The sequence below is a fragment of the Geotrypetes seraphini genome, chromosome 2, assembly GCF_902459505.1.
Source record: "Geotrypetes seraphini chromosome 2, aGeoSer1.1, whole genome shotgun sequence".
Lineage (NCBI taxonomy): Eukaryota > Metazoa > Chordata > Amphibia > Gymnophiona > Dermophiidae > Geotrypetes > Geotrypetes seraphini.
In genome coordinates, this window is record NC_047085.1 from 54,643,877 (window position 1) to 54,665,787 (window position 21,911).

The following is a 21,911-nucleotide window of genomic DNA, read 5'->3' on the forward strand; positions in this document are numbered from 1 at the left end:
TCCATTGCAAAAGGTGTAATAAAGAGCTACTGTATGTTGGTTCTTTTACTAAACTAAAGCAAATGTTTGCACTATCTGGGCCATATTCTATATATGACACCTAAAAATTGGCACTAAATAGAACGGCGCTTAGTGCCATTCTATAAAATGTCTCCAAAATTAGGAGCAGTTTATAAAATCACACTTAGCGCCCGTCCACTTGACATTTAGCCAGTGAAAACCAGGCTTAAATACCTGTTCCTAAGTTGTATTGCATTGGTTTATTTATAATCCTCCTTTTACAAGGCAAAGTACAACACATTCATAAATATACACACATGACATTTCAATCATTTTACAAAAATTAAAACTGACAACACCAAATTACATGACAAACTGACATAACAACATTAACATCACCAGACAATCCTCCATACCATAAAATAGTCTTAGCAGCACTGATAAAGACATACTGTATTATGTCACACAACAGAACAGATGACGTTTTAACAGTTTCTTAAAGGCCTGCAAAGTATTTTGTTGCTAATGAAAGATAGAAGCTTATTCCACTCTTCTGCACCACTACATGAAAAAAAACCTCCTATCTCACCGTCTACAAACTTAGCTCCTTTCTACATGGTATAGCCATGTTTTTCTGTGTTGTCGAGCGAAGCTTTTGAATCCCAACATTGGGTGATATGCAGTCCATCCGATGTTGTGGGGCACACCCTTGCATACTTGAATAAACCAGTAGCAATTAGGGAGCTTACAGTTTAACTGTAAGCTGATAACAGTGGCAGAGCGAACCTGTTATAGTTGGGGTGGAGGTGGGGGATTGGAATGATGGAGTTTGTATTGGGAGTAGAGGGTGGCAGGGATTGGTTGTTGGGGTGCTAGGACAGAAGGATTGGGTGTTAGGAAAAGAGAATTGTAATTGGTAGATGAACTGTGTTGGGAGTAAGGGGATTTTGGCGGGTTAAATCATTTTTGTGAAGGGTGGGTGTGTGGGGAAGAGGTGGGTAGGTAGGGTTACATTTGTTCCCTTCCCGCCTGCTCAGTTTTGGGTGTTTTTTTGGTGGGTGGAGGTTGGGTTGATCGCAGTTTTTGCGGAAATGTGTTATGGGGTGAATTGTGGGCAGTGTGGCTTATAAAGTTATGTATTATATATGCTTATTCTGCTCACGTGCGGAACCGCCATGGGTGGCCGGCATGACTCTGCGACACCGCGAGTCTTGCTGGGGGAAGTGGGGTTTGTTGGAATGTGTTGAATGTGGTGAGATGGGCTAATTCGACACCGGTTAGCCTCAAGGGGTTTGAGTTTTGTGAGGTGAGCTTGTTCGACACCGAATAACTCAAAAGGTTTATGGTTGTTAAGCTACACTGAATTATTTTTGTATGAAAATGTTATGTTTATATGAATTCATTGATTGATAAGTTTAATAAAGCTGCGGCCCATGCTTTGCCATTGTTAAGTGTTATTGTGTCTTATTTAGTAATGATTCTATGAGGAGTGATGCAAATTCTAGTGTTATTTATACTTGATTCTAAAATCAATTTTCAGCTTACAGTAATAATCTGCTACATGTGGATCGGGTGAATTCTATAACAATGCACCTAACTTTTAGTAAATGCCCAAGACTACCCCTTGCCCTTCCCTGGCCAAGCCCCCTTTTGATCCGCAGACTCGAATTTACACGCACCACTTTCATAGAATACACTTAGCAAGTTATGCATGTAATTTCAAATTATCTTCAAATTAATCTCCAATTATCAGCACTGATTGGCTTATTAAACAATTCAACTGCAATGAGCACAGATTTGTGTGTGCAGCTTTGGTCGCACTATATAGAATCAGGCTCTATGCGTTACTGATTTTGTTCAGGTCAAGATCTTTTGGAAAATTAAATGTTACATTTAAGGTATTATGAAAACAAATTAGCATATAAAATCTAATAAAATTGTTACTGTATTTAATCAAGCACATCTGGTTATGTGGTTTTTTCTAAAGTTCTTTATTGTATAGGTATGGAAATGATTTGGTCAGTTTTCAAACAGCGTTATCACTCTTATTCTATACATGGCACACAAAATTGTGCATGCAAATTTGAGTGTGTACCCAATTTGTAAGTGCAATTTAATTGGTGTCAATTAGTGTCATGGGAACTTATTGACGCTAATTGTCATTAATCCAAATTTGAATGCACATCTTTAGGTGCTGGGATCTGTGCATAAAATTTGCATGTGGATCTGAAAGGGGGGTGCAGCCATGACTGTGTGAAGTATGGAGTTGAGGAAGACCAATTAAATTCTAACCAACTACAGAGATGAATAAACATGCATAAAATAGTATATATTAACAGACCAAAAAACAACGATGATGTTTTTCTTAAAACCAATAAAATGCAAAAACAAATTGCCTGATTACAATTGCATAGAGAAAAAATTGCAATGTATATAAAAATGTTTCCAGACTCAACACAAATATGTGTTTCAGTGAAAACTACGTTCCTCATAAAGCACAAGATGTAGAAAATACTGTATCTGACGTGTGTATAAGCAAATATTGTAATGAATCTGCATCTTTTGAGTAAAAAAGCAGAAAAAAATTGCAAGTGCTTCAAGGATTAACATATAGTCAAGCAACATTTTCATGTTTATTACAGTTTTTTTCTGTATATAATTGAATCAAGCAATCTGTATTTTCTATTTATTAGTTTTAGAAAATTTGTTATTGTTTATGATCTGTTAATAAATATTATTGTCGGCCTGTTTTAAAAAGCAGTCCCAAAGCCTTTTAAATATCTATAGATCAGTGGTTCCCAAACCTGTCCTGGGGGACCCCCCAGCCAGTCAGGTTTTCAGGATATCCCTAATGAATATGCATGAGAGAGATTTGCATATAATGGAAGTGACAGGTATGCAAATCTCTCTCATGCATATTCATTAGGGATATCTTGAAAACCTGACTGGCTGGGGGTCCCCCAGGACAGGTTTGGGAACCACTGATCTATGGGCTTCGGGGCCACTAGTGCAGCTTTGTAAAACAGTCCCTATATGTATGCTTATTCACTTCTATAGTTAATTTGTAGAGGCTTTTCTCCTTTTTTTGCTTTGATCATCACAATTGAACATTACTCTAAGAGAGCCGTATTCCAGTCGGATTTTCAGAATTTCCCCAATGAATATGCATTGAAAGCAGTGCATGCAAATAGATCTCATGCATATTCATTGGAGAAATCCTGAACACCCAACTGGAACTTGGCTCTCGAAGACTGGAGTTCCCTACCCTTGCTCTAAGGGCTCCTTTTACAAAGATGCGTTAGTGGTTTTAGTGCGCGCTTAGCGTATGCTAAATTGCCACGTGCGCTAACCGCTACTGTCTCCTTTTAAGCAGGCGGTAATTTTTCGGCTAGCGCACGCTAATCCAGTGCGTGCGCTAAAAACGCCCTAAATTTATTTATTTTAAAATTTTCTATACCATTTAAAACTAAACGCTTTACATGAATTACATATATAAATTATAAAAGAACATAATAAAAGCAAACAGCCCTAAAAACATATCTGCAAATTAGCAGCAAAAGCTTAAATAAAGAGATCATGAATAATTCTTCAACTAAACCACAGAAAAATGATTGACTAGAGAAAGGCGTCTACAAATAATTGTGTCTTTAGCAATTTTCTAAACAGGCCCCATTTCACATCAATTCCTTATTTGGCCCACAAGGGAGTTCCATATTTTAACTCCTGCACAACAGAAAGTCATTTTACCAGTCTCCACCAGCCTCGGGTTAGCATTTGTTTCAGTAAAGCTAAATTCTCAGAACATAATGATCTGCTTGGTAAATAACTAAACATATTATTTTTAAACAATTCTGGTATGATTCCATACAAGAATTGATGACAGATAATTACCCCTTTATATTGTATTCTGCAAACAACTGGTAACCAGTGCAGTTGTTGGAGATAGGGTGAAATATGATCATATTTCAATAATCCAAATATCAATCTTGCTGCAGCGTTTTGAGCTACCTGCAGTCCCTGCACCTTGCTTTTGTTATTCCAAGGTACAGGGGCATTGCAGTAATCGAGTCTCGACAAAACCATAGCCTGAACTACTGTACGAAAATCATAGGGCGATAACATGGGTTTTAATCGATGTAACAAATGTTATTTATTTGGTATTTTTATAGTTACATTCACAGTTTTTGCACAGGAACAATTATTCAATGATATTATTTCAAGTACAACAATATTTTCTTCACAAATCTGGTTTATTAAAAAAAAAAAAAAAGAGAAACCTGCATACTTTTATGCTTAACTTCTGCTAAAGGTGACATTGGTAAAAGGAACTATGTGTGTACTTTAGAAAATTCAAGTGCATGTATATACCATAACCCCCAAAACTGTTGTGCCCTAAATGAAAATCCATAATTGTGTTAGGATTAATTTTCAGATAGAAATTATATCCTTTTGCTTTGGAAACCTATACAAATCTACACAAAGAAATGTGCATTCAAACCTTTAATGCAGCCAACATTGAGGGTGGTTGGATCTAAACTTGTTCTATAGACCATAATTTTATCAATGCATTCAGTTAGAACATTGCCTACATCATTTACAGGTTTCTGCTGAACCAGATGGAGCTACATATGTGTTTCAAGGATTCATACAGGGTAGAGATTATGGACAATTTGGACTTCAAAGATTAGGTAATTATTTGATTTTATTTTCCTTGCTATTCACCTGGCAGTGATCAGCATGTTTTAAGCTCTGACTGTTGCCAGTAAAGCAGACAAAAACACCAGCACTGAATAATTGGAGCTACCTGGACAGGTGCTGTTCATTGGCTTTTATTTAGGCCCTTGCTGATATTCAGCTGGGGTGCACAAATGACTCTTATGTCTGTTCCAGCTGAGGATCGGCAGAGACTCTTATAAGGGGATGTTAAGATACCCCCCCATTCTGATCCTCCTCTCAGTTACGAATGCCTCTATGCTTCCCTCCCAAGTTCAGTTGGGTCTTCAGTCTGATCCCCTAACTCCATTTCTCCTCAGAACCTACCCCTAAGGTTTATTTGAGAGATGATTTCTGGTGTCTAGTGTGATGGGGATGGGGCTGTTCTTTTTCTGCTCCTGCCCCATCAGCTCTGGGTCTCACAATGGTGGTGCTAACCCCTAGTAGTAGTCTCTTGGTACTATTACTAGAGGTCAACCCTCTGACACAACTTCCTGTTTCAGCCTGGGCAGATCGTGGCAGAGGGAAAGCTTCAGGGCAGCCGCCTGCAGTTTGTGAGAATGGTTGCAACACCGGGGCGCCTCTGAAAAGGAACATTTGGATGCTGAAAGGAGACCAGAAAGGTGAGGGAAAATGAGGGAGATGGGCAGAAGGGGAAGAGATGCCTATACTGCGAGGCCTCCTAGAGCTGTTTTAAGTTAGACTAGGGGTGGAGGTGGGGGGTGATGAGAGAGATGGGAAAATGCAGACCAGAGGTGGGGGGAGGGACTAGGAAAACAAATTATGAAATGAGGGATGGGAGAGAAAGAGAGAGAAGTGGGCAATGGGAAGGATTATAAGGACTTAGGCAGCCCTCAAATTTGGAGGGGGAGCAGGGGAAGAGGTAGACTGTGGAGGCAACACATTCCTCCTCCACCCCCTCTCCCTGTAGGTGAACATGAAGTGTGTTTTTTTCCTCTCCTACCTCATATAATCTGGTGTTTCTCTATTTCCCTCCATCCCATGGTCTGGTGTGTCATTCCCTTTCTACACGGTCTGGTGTTGTGCAGAGACAAAGCTTCCAGGTCGGCAAGAGGAGAAGCCAGACTGCAGGAAGGAAGGAATGGATAGAGATACTGGACTGCATAGTTTGTGGGGTGGGGGAATGTTAGACAGTATATGTACTGCTACTGAGGCAACAATGGGGGGCCTGCCTGCCTCCCCAGCCCCCTCCCTCCCACACCCCCATGGCTACACTCTTTGGAGGGAAGAGAATGGCAGAGATGTTGAACCCAGGGGAGACAGGTAGGCCTGGGGAGGGAAAGATGCTGGATGGAAGGGCAGTCAGGAAGAACAAGGAATATGCTGGAGCAGGGGATGAAAGGGAGGGAGAGAAGGGGAAATGTTGGATGGGGTGGGAGGAGGACTCATAGGGTGAGAGGAGAAAAGAACAGCAGGAAAGAGAGTAGAGACAAAGTTAGACCATGAGGGGGAGGGAAGAGAGAGGAGGTGAGATGATGGATCATGGGGGGAGGGGACAAGAGGAAAGAGAGATGGGATAGGAAGATAGTGGGGGAAAAAGGACAGAGAAATAGTAGGCCATCAGAGAGGGAGGAGATATATTTGAAATTGTGGAATCATGTGGGAAAAACTAAGGGACTGGAGTTGCAAGGAGATGAATAAGAGGAGAAGAGTGAGTACAAAAGTAGAAATGTAGTAATGAGGAATATGTGAAAGATAGAAGGGTATAGAAGATTGGGGAAGGCATGAGATAGGAAATGGGTGAGCTACAGCATGAGAAAAGATGAGAAGTTGGGAGGTAGCTGAAAATTAAAAACAAGGAAAGGGTGATAGTTGAGAGAAGGAAGGACAAAAAAAAGGAAAGATCAAGGTGTAATGAGGGAATGCAACAAGACAGGAGAGAGGAGAAAAGACATATGGACAGGAACCACTGGAAAGGGAATTAGCAGAAGACACAGGAAAGAAGAGGCAAAATAGGACCAGCATGATGTATAAATAAAATGTCTGGGCAACAAAAGTAGAAAATGTGTTGTTTTTAAAAAATGTATTACCTGGAATATGTTAGCTTTGGGATATGTGTGTCACAGATCTTTGATTTGTGTCCAGTGACATACGAGACAGCTGATGGGAGAGTTGGGGGTAAGAGTGGGCGGTGGCCCTGAGCCCAAAGTAGGTGGGCACTAAATTTTTTTCCTGCACTCTCTCATGCTTCCTTCCCAAAGCCCTGTCAGCTGAAGACCTCTTCCTCTAGTCCAGAGCTCTCCAAGCTCTGCGGCAGGTGGCAGTTTGGGGATACTGTCACGAATTACAGAGCTTGGAGATTTCTGGCTGCCAGATTGGAGGAGGTGGTCTTCAACTGGCAGGAATTTGGGATCCCCACTAGCCACAGCAAGGGGGGTGGCAAACTTTTGGTGGACCTGGGCCCAGGACACCTGTGTGTTCAGTACTAAAAGAAGTGCATTTCTGATTTTTTCTCTCTCTCCATTGTTGTGATACTTGCTGAGTATAATTGTTTGGGCTTCTCAGCTCAATCTCTATTTGTAATCTCTTGTTCTGTATTTGGTAAAGGTTTGTTTGGGTTTTGTTGTGAAAAAGTTATTTAAAGTTGTATTATGTGTGGTAGCAATAGCAGGTGGGGGACATGGGGGGTGCAGGGAGGAAGAGGGATCAGGTGCCTCCTACTTAATTTCTGCCCTAGGCCCCAGCATGTCTAAAACTGTCTCTGCATCAACATCTCCTTTCTTCTGCTGATTATGCCTCTCTCTATGCAGCCTAGCATCCTCCTGGATATAGCCATTGCCTTGTCACACTGTTTTGTCATATGCGGACCCAAGATTCACATGTAAATTAATGAGAAAATAGACACCAATTGGCCACTTAATTGGAGTTAATTAATGCTCCCCTGCGTGCTATTCTATAACTCGGAGCCTGACTTTTCCCAAGCATAACCTAAAAGGGGACATGGCCATGAGAGAGGCATAGGTGGATCATGGGTGGTGCCAAACTATAGGATAGTGCTTGTCCATGACTAATTTTGTTTCTATCAGATATATATCCAGTGCCCAAAGTTAGGCGCAACCTGAGCACTATGCTAGTATTCTATAGAGTCAGTGTGGATCTTTTCAGCACTATATACAGAACTCTTCCCTAAATATCTAGTTAAAAAAAGAGGATTCAATTTTGCTTCTTTTCATTTTAAATTTACATATTTTTTATTGAGTTTATAATTGCATAACACAACAATAAGAAACATTGCAGAGAAGAAATTTCTACAAAACCATTGTTGTAATACACAATACAACATGATTAGGGTATACATTGTCAAGCATGGTATATAAATAAAAATTGTACTCATTCAAAATAAAGGCATCCAACCAGCCAATCAGGATGCACGCTTTTTTTAAAAAAAAAAAGCTCCCGAGGCAGGCCTTATACATTGGCGGCGCCTCCGGGAGCCTAAGGAGGCCCGCATGCCCGCCTAAGCTCACCTTAGGTGAACCTAGGCATCCGTATGCGTTTTCCTAGTCCAGCGGGAGACGCATACAATGTAGGCCAGCAAAATTCTGGCCTACATTGTAAGTAGACATGGCCGCCAGTCCCCCATCCCCCGGAACAAACATGGCAGGAGAGATGCCCAATCCCTCCTGCCGGAACACCTCCCCTGAAGATTGCATGCAGGAGGGTGCCCAATACCTCGTGCCAGAACACCCCCCACCCCCCAGAATATCGTCGGCCTTAGGCGCCCGGGCCAATTAGACCTCAGGCCCCCCCCCCCAGTGCATCCTGCAATGTACCGGGAAGGGGGTGGCATTGGGATATCTACAATGGGGGGGTTTCTGGCAGGAGGAATTAGGCACCCTCCTGACAGTTTTGTTCGGGGGGGGGAGTGTTCCAGCAGGAGGGATTGGGCACACTTCTGCCAGCGATCTTCTGGGGTGTGCGGAGGTTTCAAGCAGGAGGCATTGAGCATCCCTCCTGCTGCATTCATTCGGGGGGGGGGGGGGAGGAGGATGTTCCAAGCAGGAGGGCTTGGACATCCTTCTTGCCGCATTCATGGGGAGGGAGATTCCTTGCTGCGATAAGCTTAGCAACCGCGACTACAATAACTTGATTCTCTAAACGGCATCTATAACATTGATTTCAGTAACAGAGTCGGGTTTATTTTAGGTGGCCTTAGGCCTAATTCTATATAGGATGCCCGTCAGCTTCTGAGACTGCGCGTCCTATACAGAATCTGGCCCTAAATGTTCCAATGCTCATAGGAATCCATGAGCGTCTGAGAATTTAGTTCTCTGGGCTGTGGCATAAACCTCTATCGTAGCTTATTAAAACCGGGGGGATGGGGGAAGGGGAGGTTAAATTTGAAATGAATAATGTTAAATGAACAAAAAGTGATTGCCTCCAAATGTCTATTATATATTTTGGTAAGAAACAATTGGTGACCAAATTTTATCATTAACCTGTGACCTACTAGTATTCTCAGCAGCTTTACATTCATATGCATGGATCATGAAAATAGTACGCCATCAAAAAGTAATATTTAGCAAAGATTAATTTCTCCAATTTGAAAATATCACATAATAGTCAGGACATTATCAAATAATCCAAATTGCCAGTTATCCAATAAAGTGGATAAAGCTAAAGGTCTAAACATTATTAGTTTTAAAAAACAGGTCCTCGGTAATAGGAAGAAATTTCTTAATTTCTGACCATATTGAAGTCCAAAAGGACATGAATAAATCATATGGTGGAGATTACCATTGTTAGAGAAGCAATGCTAACAAGTGTCTTTCGGTAAAAGACAAGTTTTGAACATTCTATATGGGATCCATGGTGCTTTGTGATTTTAAAAAATAAAAAGTTTGAGTGAGAATAGTAGAAAGAGTTTGCCATTTATCTTTACTATCAATCCAGTTAATATCTTGCTCCCATGCAAACTGTAAAGATGAGCTAAGAGAAATAGTGAAGTTCTCGTTTTCATATAAAATCATGAAGTAGTATGCCCCATTATAAGGGCAAAAATACATTCATGGCTTATATCAGACCTTTGTTTAATTGTGTGGGAGGAAGTTTATATTTTTTTCTATTAAAAAATGGAAAGATAGAAACGCGTTCCCTTTCATAACATGATAGAACCATAGAACCGTAGGTCAATTTTATTTTTACAAGTCAACATAGCTACCTGATGCTAAAACCCAAAAGATTCAATAACACTATACTATTCAGTTACCTTTTCCTGTATATGGCTGATTTATCAAAAAAATCAGTGACTGTAATTTTTGCACTGAGATGTTGAAAACCAGCTGATTTGTCCTAGGAGAAACTGAATAAATCCTCACTTTTATAAATCTGGCATTGGGTTATGAATTCTTTTTCCTCTGAAAACCACAGGGGAAACATACTATGGTGAGGATCTTAATTTCCATTTGTACCTGATATATCCACATTTGTCATGTTCCTTATGGATAAAATTTGGAGATGGCCATAGCCCTGCGGGAGATCAAAAAACAAGGAACGTTCCAAGTCAGATGTTTGCAAGATGTTTAATTATAACTTCCTGTAATATCTGTTCAGCTCTCCAAGCTTCAATATATAAAGTTGAAAGCATGGATCTAAAATGAATGACTCAGATTTCAAATCTGAATTTAGCTATTGTTTATTTATTCAATTTTCTATACTGTTCTCCCAGGGGAGCTCAGAATGGTTTATCTGAATTTATTTAGGTACTCAAGCATTTTACCGTTTGTCCTGGTGGGCTCATAATCTATCTAATGGACCTGGGGCAATGGGAGAGGGGTGGGGAATTTAGTGACTTGCCCAGGGTCACAAGGAGCAGTGTGGGTTTGAACCAACAACCTCAGGGTACTGAGGCTGTAGCTTTAACCACTGCGCCACACTCTCCCCTATTGCAATATGGAAATTAATGAAGAACCTTGAGGTGTGTTCAATGCTAATAAGGCAGAAAGAGATATTTATCAGCCTACACATTAACTTTCTACAAATATTTTATCTTCTTGATGCCAATTATCCTGATATGATTTGTTGGTTTTCTCACGTTGTCCCACAAGCCTCCATTTATCATGGTCTTGTTTATTTTCTACTCAGACTATTTTATTCAACAGATAACCTTTCATTTCCCCCCAAATAATGGCAGAATTTTTTTTTTTTTTTTAGATTTGAATGCTAGAAAGATTTTTGAGATTTAAAGTCTATGACAAATTTTAATTTCTTTTACAGGACTTAATATGTCTGAAGGGTCTAATTCTTCAAATCAAACACACGGTACAAATAGTAGTTCAGTGGCCATTGCTATTTTGGTGCCTTTCTTCGCCCTTATCTTTGCAGGGTTTGGATTTTATCTCTACAAACAAAGGTAAGAACATGCAGGCCTTCTGCATATAACCTTCTATCAGTGAGCAATTTGTTACTCATTGAATAATGCAATTTAGAAAGTTTCCATAATGTCCTATACAGTTTAATTCTGACAATATGGGGGAAATTCTGTATAGGACACCAGTTGCAGCAGTCATCTAAGCAGCTGCTGAAAATCACACACGGTGTACTATACAGAATCCTGTCTGCCCTAACAGAGAGACGCCTAACCCCACCTAACTGGCCCAATTCTTAAACCGGCACCCAAGTCACAGGCACTGGTTAGAAAATCATGCCTGATCCCTTGCCATTAGCTGATCGTGGTAAGGGAAACCCGATCAGGTGAGTGGCCATGGCCGGGAACCCCCAACCCCCCTCTCGCCAAGTCGACTGGCGCCTACTCCCTCCTGCCCCCTCCCCCTGAGAAATCCCGCAGCAGGAGGGATGCCCACTCCCTCCTGCTGGAACTGACACCCCCTCCCCCTGACAAATCCCCTAGCAGGAGAGATGCCCACTCCCTCCTGCCACCCCTCACTCAGAACTTCCCCCCACTCGGTGACACCCCTCCTCCAGAGTCACCCCATATCTGTAGACCCCCTGACACCCTCCTAACATGTAAACCCCTGGCACCCCAGTCCCCCCCATACCTTTTAAGATGAAAGTCAGGCCAGAGGGTTGCATACATCCTCTGACCGGTAGGCCCACCACTCCAAAATGGCAGGCTTTCCCCCTTTCAGATGCAGTCTGGGATGCACTGGGGAGGGACCTAAGGCTCTGATTGGCCCAGATGCCTAAGGCCCCTCCCATAAACCAACAGGAGTCTTAGGCCTCCTCAGTTCATCCTGGGATGTAGTATGAGTGGCTTAATACTTCGACTGGGCCACATACCTAAGGCCCCTCCCATGGAAAGTGTAGGCGGCCTGCCATGGGGTTGTTATTTTTTCTTGAAAATGTGAGTCCCGGTTGGCTGGTTAGACAGTGGTAGAACACCTACCGCTGCCTACAATCGGGACACCGTTTATGCAATGTGCCCTTTTGTGCTCATTTTGAGTTTTATCTATTGCAGTGAAAACCTGTTTTCTTCCTATTGGGCAAAAATTAATTTAGCCTTGGATGAAAATCGTGTTGCTTAGAAGTGGCGAAATGCCAGTCTTATGAAGTATATAAGGAAAAGAAATAGCTTGAAACATGATAACATTATTTTCCTTCTATAAAAAGAGAACTAGATTTCCGCTCAACTTTGGATTATATGAAATGCCATTCTAAAATGTATACTTTTGGAGATACTGTATACTCAAATATAAACCAACCCAAATATAAACCGAGTTAACCTCCCCTCCCAAAAAAAGGGTGGGGTGGGAAAGTTGATTCAAATATAAATTGAGGTTAGAAATTTTGGTTATTACTGAGTCAATCTACAAAGACTAGACATTCTTGCCATAAGTTTTTTTTTGTTGTTATTTTTTTTAAAATATTCTTTATTCATTTTGAAAACTTACAGCAAGCGTACAGGAATATATCATTAGTAACAACAATAACACTTGTAATTCTCATATAATTCTACAAACATAAAAATTATATCCCGTCCCACCCACCATCTTTCAAATATTATAATCAATTATATCATAAATATAATATAAACACATAATTTAGTGAAATTTCCAGAAAAACTTCCTCCCACCCCCCAATGTGTACATATATTCATCCAAGGAAAATGATGTTTACTCCTTACAATATCGTTCCAATGGCCCCCAGATCTTTATAAAATTATTATAGTTCCCTTTCTGTAAGTTGCCATAAGTTTTAATACATTATTTAACTTTACAATGTCTCTTTCTAAACTCTTTGCTTCCCTGTCATAAACCTTAAAACAGAAAAGTTTTTGTGTATAACACCATACAAAAGACTGAGACATATAAATAGATTAAAACCACAAATCATAACGATAAAATCAAGCAATATGGCACTTAGGCCCTGATTCTTTAGCCTCCCTAAAGTTAGGCACCAATATAGGCACCAATTCTACAAAACTTAGTGCCTATTAAGTTTCCAAGTTTATTTAACATTTCTTATATGGCTCACTCAAACTTCTGAACAGTGTACAATAAAAACACAGCTTTCAACAGATAAAACAAGGTTAGAACTTGATAATTAAAAAAGGAAAAAACGACATGAGAGTTTAGAAGGACGAAAACGAACAGGAACAGGTGGAAAAAGGGGAAAAACTACAATATTTTGAGAAAAGAGAACAAATAAGGGAAGAACAATAGGGAAGGGAGGGGTGTTGCTTGCGGCAGTCAGCAAGTGTTTAGCCCTTACAAGGGCAATTAGGTATCAAAGGCATCTTGAAACAGGAATTGTTTTCAGCTTTGTTTTAAAATGAAGCAGAGAGAATTCTTTATGAAGGTAATTAGGAATAGAATTCCAAAGAGATGGCGCAGTCACTGCAAAGTTATTTGATCTTATCGTGTTAATATGCTTTAGAGATGGAACTGCAAAAAGGTTTTGTGTCATAGAACTAAGTATTTTAGATCAGGGATCTCAAAGTCCCTCCTTGAGGGCCACAATCCAGTCGGGTTTTCAGGATTTCCCCAATGAATATGCATTGAAAGCAGTGCATGCACATAGATCTCATGCATATTCATTGGGGAAATCCTGAAAACCTGACTGGGCCTTAGGGTTCCCTTTACAAAGGTGCACTAGCGTTTTTAGTGCACGCACCGGATTAGTGAGCGCTACCCGAAAAACTACCACCTGCTCAAGAGGAAGCAGTAGTGGCTAGTGCACGTAGCATTTTAGCATGCACTATTCCACGCGTTAAGGCCCTAAAGCACCTTTGTGAAAGGAGCCCTTAATGTATAGCATAGCTGAAACATAAATTAAAAATAATAGTATTACAGTACATAATAAATACAATAAATATAAGAAGAACCATGATACTAGCCGATAAATATTAAAATGTAAGTAATAACAAATAAAACCAAAAGTATGACTATTTAATAACAAATAAATGAATAGATCAATAATAAATCCAATAATTAACTCAATATCATAAAAAAGTCCATACAGAGTAAAATATACATATCAGTAACTGAAAAGTTAATAAACTGATAAATGAATAAAACAGATCATGCCATGTTAAAAATGAATGAATTGATAAGATCAATGTTGACAAGATCATAACATTAACCAAAAGAAAATGAATAAATACACAATAAATGACTAAAAAGATATGAACTGATTGAATGAAGAAATAAAAACATAGCTGGCACAGAGAGATCCATATCAGAATAATGAAACTTCTGTCATCTGCCAATGGTAGGAAAAAACATGGCTTTAGATTTAATATTTTTTATTCTCATCAAGCAAAATTACCATGTACCTCAATGAGCAATAACAGCATAAACATATCACAAGGACATGAATTAACAAAGACAACAATAATTATCCTGCAAACATACCCCTCCCCCCCTTTTAGAAAAGAGTAGTGCAGCATTAACAGCTCCTACACTCATAGGAATTTTATGATCGTGGGAGCTGTTACCGCTGCAGCTGGCGCTAAAAACCGTGCTATGCTTTTGTAAAAAAAAAGGGGGGTGGGGGATAGTCCGATACTCCATCCCCAGATCCCAGTCCTCTAAACCCTTTTCCGCCTATAATATTTGCTAAAAATATAAGTCAAAATACCTTCTCGCCGAAGATTACACCCCCACCCCACAACCAGCACTTCTTTTCCCAACCATGCATGACTCGCACTTCAGTCCTACCACCTTTCTATTCACTAACCTGTACTTCTGTGTCTGCTCCTGCCCAACTGGTTCTTCAGTGCTACTACCTCCCCATCTGATAACCTGCACATCTGTCTTTCCCCTGGCCGACTGGCACTGTTCTTTTCCTGCCTGAATCTGACACTAATAATGTGTGTTAGGCCAGTGCAGGGTCTTGAGCATCTGTGCATGCTCAAAGCCTCTACTTTCCTTTCTGAGATTCTCAGAGAGGGTGGGATCTGGCAGGACTTGGGCATGCACAAATGCCAAAGGCCCCGCTCCAACCCAACACACAGCATTGTTCTCATGTTCAGGCAGGAAAATAACAGCACCGGTGCTAGTTGGCCATGGAGATGGACAGATGTGCCAGTCATGCTAGTTGGGCGGATTCAGAAACAGAAGTTCATGTTTGGGGGTGGGGGTGGGAGAAAGATTTAGGGCTCCTTTTACAAAGGTGCGCTAGCGTTTTTTTGCGTGCGCTACAATATCGCGCGTGCAAACCCCGCACACCTTCTTAAAAGCAGCCCTTAATCTTTGGAGCCCTTAATCTTCGGAGAGAGGAAGTGAGGGACAGAGGGAGGAAGCAAGCAAGCAAGAAAAATTGAGACTCGAATATAAACCCCCATTTTTGAGCCACCTAAGTCCTTTCTATAGAGGTGCCTGCTGGCATCTACATCAAAAAAGGTGTGGTTTATGCCAGAAGTGAATGCAGGCACTGGTAGGCACCTCTGTAGACATGGTAGGCGTTGTAAATGTAGGTCTGTGAAACCCTGGCCTATATTTCTGGCACCTATTTTTGATGTGGCTGTGATTCTGCAAATGGCACCATAGCATGATTACCACTCTTGAGAGATGGTCTCCTTCTGGCCTCCTCTTAGATGCCTTCTATTTAGATGTTTACTCTTCAGGCCCTCAGAAATGCCACCAGATGTTCACTAACATTTCATAACAACTGGCTTTACACATTAAGTCTTCACCGGGTCACTTATAAATACTTTCAATATTTTTAATATAGACTCCAATGACATAAATTATATAGATTAATGTAGCATGATTGCTTTCATACTTAACTTAGGTGGTGATGCTAAGGGACAAGTGCGCCGACATGTTTCACCCTTAAGGGGTTTCCTCAGGGCTACAATCCCTTAGTTAAGATCTGTTTCACGCCACGCGACCACCCGATATGCTATTGTGTGAAACAGATCTTAACTAAGGGATTGCGTGAAACAGATCTTAACTAAGGCCCTGAGGAAACCCCCTAAGGGTGAAACATTCTGCCCCCAGCCCCGCTCCCAGATGGCATCTGCGCAAGCGTAGACGCAACGCAATGACATCACGTGCATGCTATGTGCGCGTGACATCACCACATTGCATCTGTGCATGTGCATATGCCCCTTCCCGATGCGATTTTGACGGGAAGCTTTTCAAAACCCGGACAATTTGCCAGGTTTTGAAAAGCCATCCGGACCCATGGACATGTCCTCAAAAGGAAGAGGACATATCCGGGGAAATCCACACGTCAGGTAACCCTAGCTTTTCCTTCAGAAGCATGCCCAAACCAATGATAATATTCATCTAGAGCACAGAAGCATGCCCAAACCAATGATAATATTCATCTAGAGCAGTGGTCCCAAACTCAAACCCTTTGCAGGGCCACATTTTAGATTTGTAGGTACTTGGAGGGCCTCAGAAAAAATAGTTAATGTCTTGGTAAAGAAATGACAATTTTACATGAAGTAAAACTCTTTATAGTTTATAAATCTTTCCTTCTGGCTAAGTCTTAATAATAATATTGTCATTTATAGCTAAAGAGACATAGGATCAAGAAACTCTTTTATTTTACTTTTGTGATTATGATAAACATACTGAGGGCCTCAAAATAGTACCTGACGGGCCGCATGTGGCCCCCGGGCTGCAAGTTTGAGAACACTGATCTAGAGGTGCTGTGTGCTACAATATTAGGGTTTCCTAATATCTCTGACAAACATTATTAGTATATATTTACTTATTTATAGTACTTGTAGCCCAACAGCAGTCATGGTACATGGGCTTGTCATTCCACTGGGGCTTGAGTGCATCTGTGAAGCTGAAAGCTATGCTGTCGGTAGTTTCACTACCTGTCGATGCAGTTTTGTAGTTTTTACACAGGTAGGTAGGATGGGACAGGCGAAGGTGATTAAAATTTGGAGTCAGGATGTGGCCCTGAAATAATATAAAGATTATAGGAGGTCCTATAATCTGATCACCATAGTTATGATATGCCTGTCTCTTACCGAAAATAAATCCACTGTTTAAAAAAAAAGATAGTTCCTTATATTGACCCGTATGAAAATTTTGAGGATAGAAACATTTAAGCTTGCCTGTGTTAGGCATTTGATATATTTCTTAAGCTTTTTGAGACATTCATGTTAGACCCTATTTGTTCTATACGGTAGTTTCACTACCAGCAGGGCCTCCCAAGGTGGACAGGTTTCAGTGGAGATGTCAGACTAACGATGTACCACCCATCTGGGCAGCAGCAGATGGGCATTGCTGGAAGCAGAGGATCGCGTCTGACGCGGCAACAGAAGAAAGGCCTGGCAATCTTCTTCTGTATTCTGCCACGAAAACTTGATATCATTAGCAAGTCGCTAAGACTCAAACACGAGTCGATGGCACCTAACTTATAGCCCAAACTGTTCAAAGATCTAGGCAGGTTAGCAGGATATACACACACAAATCAAAATAATAAAAAGCAAATAAATCCATAAAGAACAGACCATTAAAATATGAAAAAATAATGAAATATCAATTCTAAAATAAATCTCTATGACATAAAAAAACATAGGTCCCCTTTTATCAAGCCGCGTAAGGGTTTTTTATCGCTGGCCACTGAGGTAAAAGCTCCAATGCTCATAGGAATTCTATGAGTATCTGAGCTTTTACTGGATTGGCCAGAAATAATTAAAAAATCCTAATACAGTTTGATAAAAGGGGGCCATAATCAAAGTCAATACTCAAGAAGAAATGTCAAATGCGTGCAAGAATAGCACAATTTTGATTTAGAACAAACGCCAGGAAGTTCTTTTTCACCCAGAGGGTGGTGGATACATGGAACGCGCTACCGGAGGATGTGATAAGCAGAAGCACGCTACAGGGCTTCAAAGAAGGTCTGGATAGGTACCTGGAGGACAAAGGGATTGAGCGGGTACGGATAGGAGTAGAGGTAAGGTTATAGGGATAGGATTAGAGGTAATTTATAAAATTAGTCAGAGACCACTGTTCAAGCAGTGGGCCTGATGGGCCGCCGCGGGAGCGGACCGCTGGGCGAGATGGACCTCTGGTCTGCCTCAGCGGAGGCAACTTCTTATGTTCTTAAAATGGAACCTGCTGTAAAATAATGCCTTATCCATGGTGTTATCTAATAGTTTTGTATTTTACCTTTTTTGTTTATTTCTCCAACAGGACTGCACCCAAAACTCAGTACACAGGATGTTCTGTACATGAAAACAATAATGGCCAAGCAGCTTTTGAGAATCCTATGTATGATACGAATGCAAAGACGGCAGAAGGGAAAGCTGTACGATTTGACCCCAACTTGAACACAGTCTGCACAATGGTATAATGTGATCATGCTTTATCACTTTCCGAAATCTGGAAACAGAGACACTACACAGTGCACTTTTTAGTTCACTGGTCCGAGTAAAGCACATTTTCAGGATCTAGTAGGTCACCTTTGCCTGATGACTGATGGGACAGAATTCTTCTTCATGCATTACCATGAAGAGTTTGGATGAAAATCAGCTGCACTCCAAGAGTGCTTTCTCACAATTTATTTTCTTTTTTCTGAAAAAGGAGATTATTATTAAGAACACAAACTTATTTGCATATATCGGAGGAGCATCCATTATCAGTATTTCTGTGCTTTTGTAAACTATACTAGAGGGGCTGGGTTAAAACAGCAAAATCATATAGGGTAGAACATAAGAGCTAAGCTTACAGGACACACTAATTTTCAGGCATTTGGAACAGTCATGAAATACAGGCACCGCTATGTCATTCTCATAAGTGGTACCATCAACGTATATCCTTTTGTTTGGTACTTTTTCATAAGCTGCTTTGAGGATTTTTTTTTTTTTAATGGTTGCACTATTGCCATTAGTAAAACTATGCTACAACTGTGGGGTTCCCCCCCAAAAATCAAGTCTTTGTCAAAGATTTCAGATGTTCAGTCCTTTTAATTGTTCGTTTGGGGTTTTTTTGTTTGTTTGTTTGTTTTTTGTCATTGCCACCATCTTAATCCCCACTCTTCAGCTGACAAAATGGCATGTGTAGATAGTTAAGGGGCTCTGCTGCCTGTGGATTTATCTAGTGTGGAGTTCGCAAGTATACACTAATGCTTCTGTGAAGTGCATAATTTAAGAGTTTAATAATGCTTTCTTTCTGAAACACTCCCATTTTACTTAAAATAGTTTAAAAGTGTATGCTACCATTTAATCAGTTTCTGCTATCCACATTACTCCAAACTAACACTGGAATGCAGAAATATTAAGGAACAAAATCCTGCAGAAATTAAACAAAATTCACGCCGCATCAAAATTTATTCTTGCAGATAGAGAACCATTGAGCATAGATCCCGTACCACAATGGGATTGTCGATAACTGCAAACTGCTTTCACCTGGGCAATGGCAGACCTTTACATTCTTCAACCAGACCTGCTTAAATCTCTTAGACTATGGGCTCCTTTTACTAAGCTGTGATAGCGTTTTTAGCGCGCGCAGAATTTTAGCGCGAGCTAAAACCGCTATCGCAGCTTCGTAAAAGGAGCTCTATAAAATAAATTGCCTTTCTGATGAGGCACTGTATGGAGTCATTTTATAACATAGGCCCTAGGTGAAACGTCTAAAAGGCAAATCCTTTGTTATCTGTTTGTACTTTGCAATAGTAGTTAAAGGTTTGGGTCAGCAGCACTAAGGGAGAATTCATCAATGTGTGCTATTGTTAAGATGGGTTATTTTACCACAAGTTGTGCTATGTTAGCACAGGGACCTTGTGGAGATCTTGTGTTAAAATAGCACAAATCATGGTAAATCAACCCATTTTAACAGTAGCACAAATTGATGAATTCCCCCCCCCCCCTAAATAAACCTTTATAAGGCAAAAGTCCAATGTGGCCATTTTTTTAATATGAGGTCAGCGTCCTTGAATCATCCAAATGCAGATTCAAGATTCATTTTATTAAAAATGTGTATCAGATTGGCTTCTGTGAGAGAACTCTGTAATGCAAAAATACACAAAAATTATTTTATGCAATACAAGTCATTCTTTGAAAAAATTACTAGCTCTACTCTTACACATTTTTAAGGTGCAATACATTCAGTACAATATGTTCATTTATGATGAATATTACATTTTTAAATAACACTTGTAATAGCTTATTTATCAGGCACCTTAGCATTTAGCGCATGCCAATCTTTAGCGTGTGCTAAATCGGTTAGCGCACCTTAATCAAAGGACCCAATTATTAATGAATAGACACCTTTCTACAAATAATGGGGCTATGGCAAATAGCATGCATTAACTTATACCATAGTTCATTACACGTTAGTGAATAAACTTGTAAGTTAGCAAATTGGTCCCATAGTTTGTTAAAAATTTCTGTCATTATTTATCTAGCATCTTGAATGACTGACTTTGCATTTGGATTGTAATGGAAAAGATCAATTCTATTACTTTTTAGTAGCTTTTATATGTTTCATTTTCTCCCTTTGTGTAGAATGATTTGGATTACATTTTTTGGGCTCATCAAAAAATGTATTTATCTTTTTAAGGGGCCTATTTACAACTTGTACTGTGATTTTGCACTTGTTATCTTATGGAGCTGCAAAAACCTCTATATTAACTGCCTGACTGCCTTCTCTAAAGTGCTGGACACACTTCCACCAGTTAATACAGACCAATAATCTCTATTATTTATTAATAGCACATGAAGAATACAGTCAGCTAAATGTGTGGCAATGACCTTCTAATCCTTTCATTGCCCATACCACATTCTCTAAAGGAACTTCCTCATTAGGTATTTAATGCAGCAATTAGGCCCAAATTCTGTAACAAGCGCCTAAAGTTAGGCAACTGTTTCGGAGGCGCCCAACTAGATAGGCGCCTATCTAAATTGAAGAACAAGCTCGATTAAGCTTTTTAATCAGCACCGATTGAAACGTAGGCACCTATCAAGAAAGCGCAATTCTGTAACACGGCGCCTTTAAAAATTTAGGTGGCCTTCAAAAAAAATAGGCGGTATGCATGTTAGGCATGGGCGTGGCTACGTGTTAGGTGCCTTCTTACAGAATTGCTGCTCTTAAGCGTGCTTAAGCGCTCGCATGAGCGCCTAACTTTTAGTTGTATCTAGAGCAGGCCTATTTATTGGGCGCCTCCAAAATAGGCGCCCAAATAGGTGCCACTCAGTGCGATTCACTAAACAGCACCCAACTGTACTTGAATTGCACTGAACGGTTCCTAAATCGGCGTCTAACGTTTGGGCGCTTCTTATAGAATTTGCACTTTAGTGCTTACTAACTGTTACTGTACATTAACCATGTTAAATACCTAATGCAACTTACAAAAATAACTTATATGTCTGATTATTGACAGAGGCCCGGATTCTAGTAATGGTGTCCCAAAGTAAGGCGGTGGTAGGCCTCCTACCACCATCTAACTAACCAATGGGAAGCACATTTTTTTTTTTTAATCTACATGGCGAACAGTGCCTGTATTGAAGGTGCCTATCTTATGCCTATGAAAGTTTCTGGGCACATCTAAGGACACCTGAGGTCAAAATGGGTGTGGTTTATGCTGAAAGTGGCCTTAGACATGCTTAAGCGACCCTAGGCACTTCCGTATGCGTAAGTGTAAACCTGTGAAATGCTAGCCTACATTTAAGGCGCCTGTTTTAAAAACAGCACCAATGCGTGACTTGACACGCGATCAGTGGCTGTTTTTAGGTGGCCTCCAATACCGGCGCTGTTTATAGAATCCGGGCCAGATCGCCTAACTTATGTGCTTATTGCACCAGTTGTCAA

General features: G+C 40.4%; 1 protein-coding gene across 1 annotated transcript in view; it reads left to right on the forward strand.

The window, feature by feature from the left end:
- The window catches only part of CSMD3 (CUB and Sushi multiple domains 3), a 1,852,015-nt gene extending 1,833,559 nt beyond the window's left edge, over positions 1 to 18,456 (forward strand). Inside the window, exons 69-71 of the mRNA XM_033933128.1 lie at positions 4,601 to 4,688; positions 10,951 to 11,086; positions 18,297 to 18,456. Of these exons, the coding sequence (XP_033789019.1) occupies positions 4,601 to 4,688; positions 10,951 to 11,086; positions 18,297 to 18,456 (384 nt within the window). The remainder of the gene's footprint in view (positions 1 to 4,600; positions 4,689 to 10,950; positions 11,087 to 18,296) is intronic.
- Positions 18,457 to 21,911: the final 3,455 nt, after the last annotated feature.